General features: G+C 33.6%; 1 protein-coding gene across 1 annotated transcript; it reads right to left on the reverse strand.

Moving 5' to 3' along the window:
- Positions 1 to 626: 626 nt before the first annotated feature.
- Positions 627 to 2,336, reverse strand: LOC134574747 (toll-like receptor 13). The gene has a single exon (XM_063433841.1). It carries the CDS (start codon positions 2,334 to 2,336, stop codon positions 627 to 629), a length of 1,710 nt encoding a protein of 569 aa, XP_063289911.1.
- Between the last annotated feature and the right edge of the window lie 725 nt (positions 2,337 to 3,061).

Here is a 3,061-nt window from a genome sequence, read left to right on the forward strand (position 1 = left end):
TATAGATTCCATAAAGTTGTTGTTTTTTCTGCATCTAATATCTTCTACTATCACCCAGTCCACTTCATCTCAATAAAGTGGTGTGGGTGCAGTGTTCCTGTGTTTACATTGCTGGGTTACGTCCACTTCTTGTGGCTGTCAAATTGACAGCCATTAGAGGCGCTTTCACTGCACTGACCTAGTAAAAATTATTTATGTTTTATTGATGGTTTAACATCATTATCTGTCTCATGCGTTACATAGATTCATATGTGACATGTAATGTAAAACGACTAGTATACATATTGTTAGTATATAGGTGTAGGACTATTAGTGCAAAACAATTGGTAAACATATGGGTAATATATAGGTAGATAAGTATGTGAGGAATAAACTCTCGCTATTTTAGCAGCAGTCCTGGGTAGAAGACGCATTTTCAGTACTATAGTGAGTCACTTAGTGAGTAAAACTTATTTATGTGATGCAGAAGCCCCCATAGGAAAGCATTGAAGCTGGGACAGTTAAATGTTCCCCGCTCATGTGCATTAGATCCCCAAAGCTCCACTATGAGTAGTATTGGATTAAAAGCTATACTGTCTTTGACGCTACGGTTGCAGTAGATAATAATGTGGTCTCTTTCTCGGTGATTACAGCTCATCATGATCTTTCTCAACATGAATACCAATTACTTTACGTAATCTTGCCCAAAATAACTTCTGTCCATTAGGATCTTCTGGCCATTCCAAGTAGGTTTTTTTATCTAACAGTTTGGTCAGTCTGTGATAGCATGGAATCTCTTCCTTGGAGATCTTATCAAGGAATATCAATATGAGAGAATTATTATTCTCTGCTACAAGTTTGTAAGTTGCCATTCGCAACTCTAGGGAGCACCAATAACTTTGTAGGTAACTATGTGTAATAAGGCAGATAGTCCACCTGCTTTTATAGATACTGTCCACTATATTCTCAACTATGTCTCTGCCAATCTCAAAATCCCGATTATGGATGCACACTTTAAAAAAAGGGGGACCATTGTTTTCCAGATTGGGAAGTAACTCCTCTGTTATCCACTGTTCATTAGTGGTATTATAGGAAACAAATACATCATACTTGTATTGTTCGTCTTCTTTCCGGCGATTCAGCCAACATTTCACTGTATAGAATAAATATAGGGTATACCACCAAATGCTTTCATGAAAGAGAATTATCAATATAAACAGTACCATGCCTACAAATGAAGCTATAAAAAGTGTAAATTGCAAATCTGTTGTACAGCTATCTAAGAACGTTGACAATGTGGAGTCAGACTTTTTTGCTCTAACCAAACACTTCTGATCATAGAAATCAATGAATGAAACTTGCTTGTTATACAGGAGCCACTGATTAAACCAATTTAGCTGACAGTTACATGCTAAGGTTGTATCATATAAATAAATATAGTTTAAGTTACTCATTGGGGAAAATGCCTCAGCTTTTATGTCCTTTATATTTTGATTTTCTATGAGTAAAAATATCACAGATTTTAAATCATTAAACATCATATTGGAGGTAAAATATTCCAATCCTGAATTTATCAATTGTAAAGTCTTAAGGTTTACTAAGCCCTGAAATAACTCATATGGGTTTATGAGTAAATTTTCTGCAAATTTTTGTGTATTATCTAAGCAAAGAAATTCAAGTTTTTCTAAATATCTTAATGATGAATTGATTGTGACCGTCATTTCTAAAGGCTCGGTATAATATGCTCTGTAATATAGTTTTTCAAGATTTATGAAATTGCCCAGTACTGGCAGTGTTGCATCCATGCAGTCAAAAACAATGTTATTTAATAAATGCAACTCCTTTATTCTATGAAAGGGGAAATACTCACAAATGTCAACATATAAATATTGGGCATCTAATTCTAGGTTTTCTAAGTGAAACAAATTGTTGAAATTCTCATATAACAGCGTGATATATGTATTTGTGGTTTTTAGCGAAAGTTTATTTAGCGTATTAGCAATATGTTTTGACCACCAAATTTCTTCTACATCGTATGTAAAAGTAAGTGTAAGCTCTTCTATTTGATGTAGATCATAAAATGCCCACTCATCTATTGAATTTAACTGATTGCCATACAAATGTAACTGTTTTAAAGCAAATAGATCTGAAAAGGCATATTCTTGAATCATGTAAATGTAGTTATAGTCCAAATGTAAAACTTCCAGTACCTTTAAACCACAAAATGTACAGTTTCTTATATCAGCAATTTGATTGTTACTCAGATCCAACATTTTTAGATTTTTTTGACAAGCAAATTGTCCTTCTTCTAATGATGTTATAAAGTTGAATGATATATTAAGGTAGAGAAGCTCCATTTTGATTGAAAATGTATTGGGACATACAGCCAATGCATTAATTCTGTTGTTGGATATATTAAGGTCGGTTAAGTTTTTCAATTTTTCTATCTGCAAAAAAGACACCTTTTCTATCATGTTGTAAGATACATCTAAAGTCTCCAATGTTGAGCATGAACCGTTCGCTGTTTCAATACTAACCAATTCAGTATTCATTAGTCGAAGATCTTTCACTTTAAAGTATGACGCATATACACAAATTTCAATATACCCAAACTGTATATTTGCTAATTACATTGTGTCAACTGTCTCAATTCCAGTGTAAAATAAATCGTCAGCACTCAGTGGGTGAAGATTAATTTTAAAAAAAGAAAGCTTTGGAAAATTGCATAATGAATTATTTTCCAAAGAGTGTATCTGGTTTCTACCAAAACTCAGATTACGAATACTAAAATTTACATAGGGATTACCAAGAGATAACTTGTCAGAAACGCAATCGACTTTTTGGAGTGCATGGATTTTATTCTCCACGAACAGATCCTGTAAGTATTTCAGCTTTGTCAAATGCTCTGTCAAGAGTGAAAATGATGTGATCTCATTGTGAGACCAATCCAATTGCTTCAGTTGTGTCAAGTCCCCAAATGTTGACATATTTACATCAGAAAACTGAAATTCATTTAATTTGAGCCTTTGCAGGTTGTTAAGTCTTCCGAAGTCCAGTTTTCCAGTGACTGTGTAATGATGCG

Source organism: Pelobates fuscus, chromosome 10, assembly GCF_036172605.1.
Source record: "Pelobates fuscus isolate aPelFus1 chromosome 10, aPelFus1.pri, whole genome shotgun sequence".
NCBI lineage: Eukaryota > Metazoa > Chordata > Amphibia > Anura > Pelobatidae > Pelobates > Pelobates fuscus.

What these genes read in the sequence shown, in the direction of transcription:
- LOC134574747 (XM_063433841.1), bottom strand. Translation starts at nt 2,336, where the DNA reads ATGGAGCTTCTCTACCTTAATATATCATTCAACTTTATAACATCATTA.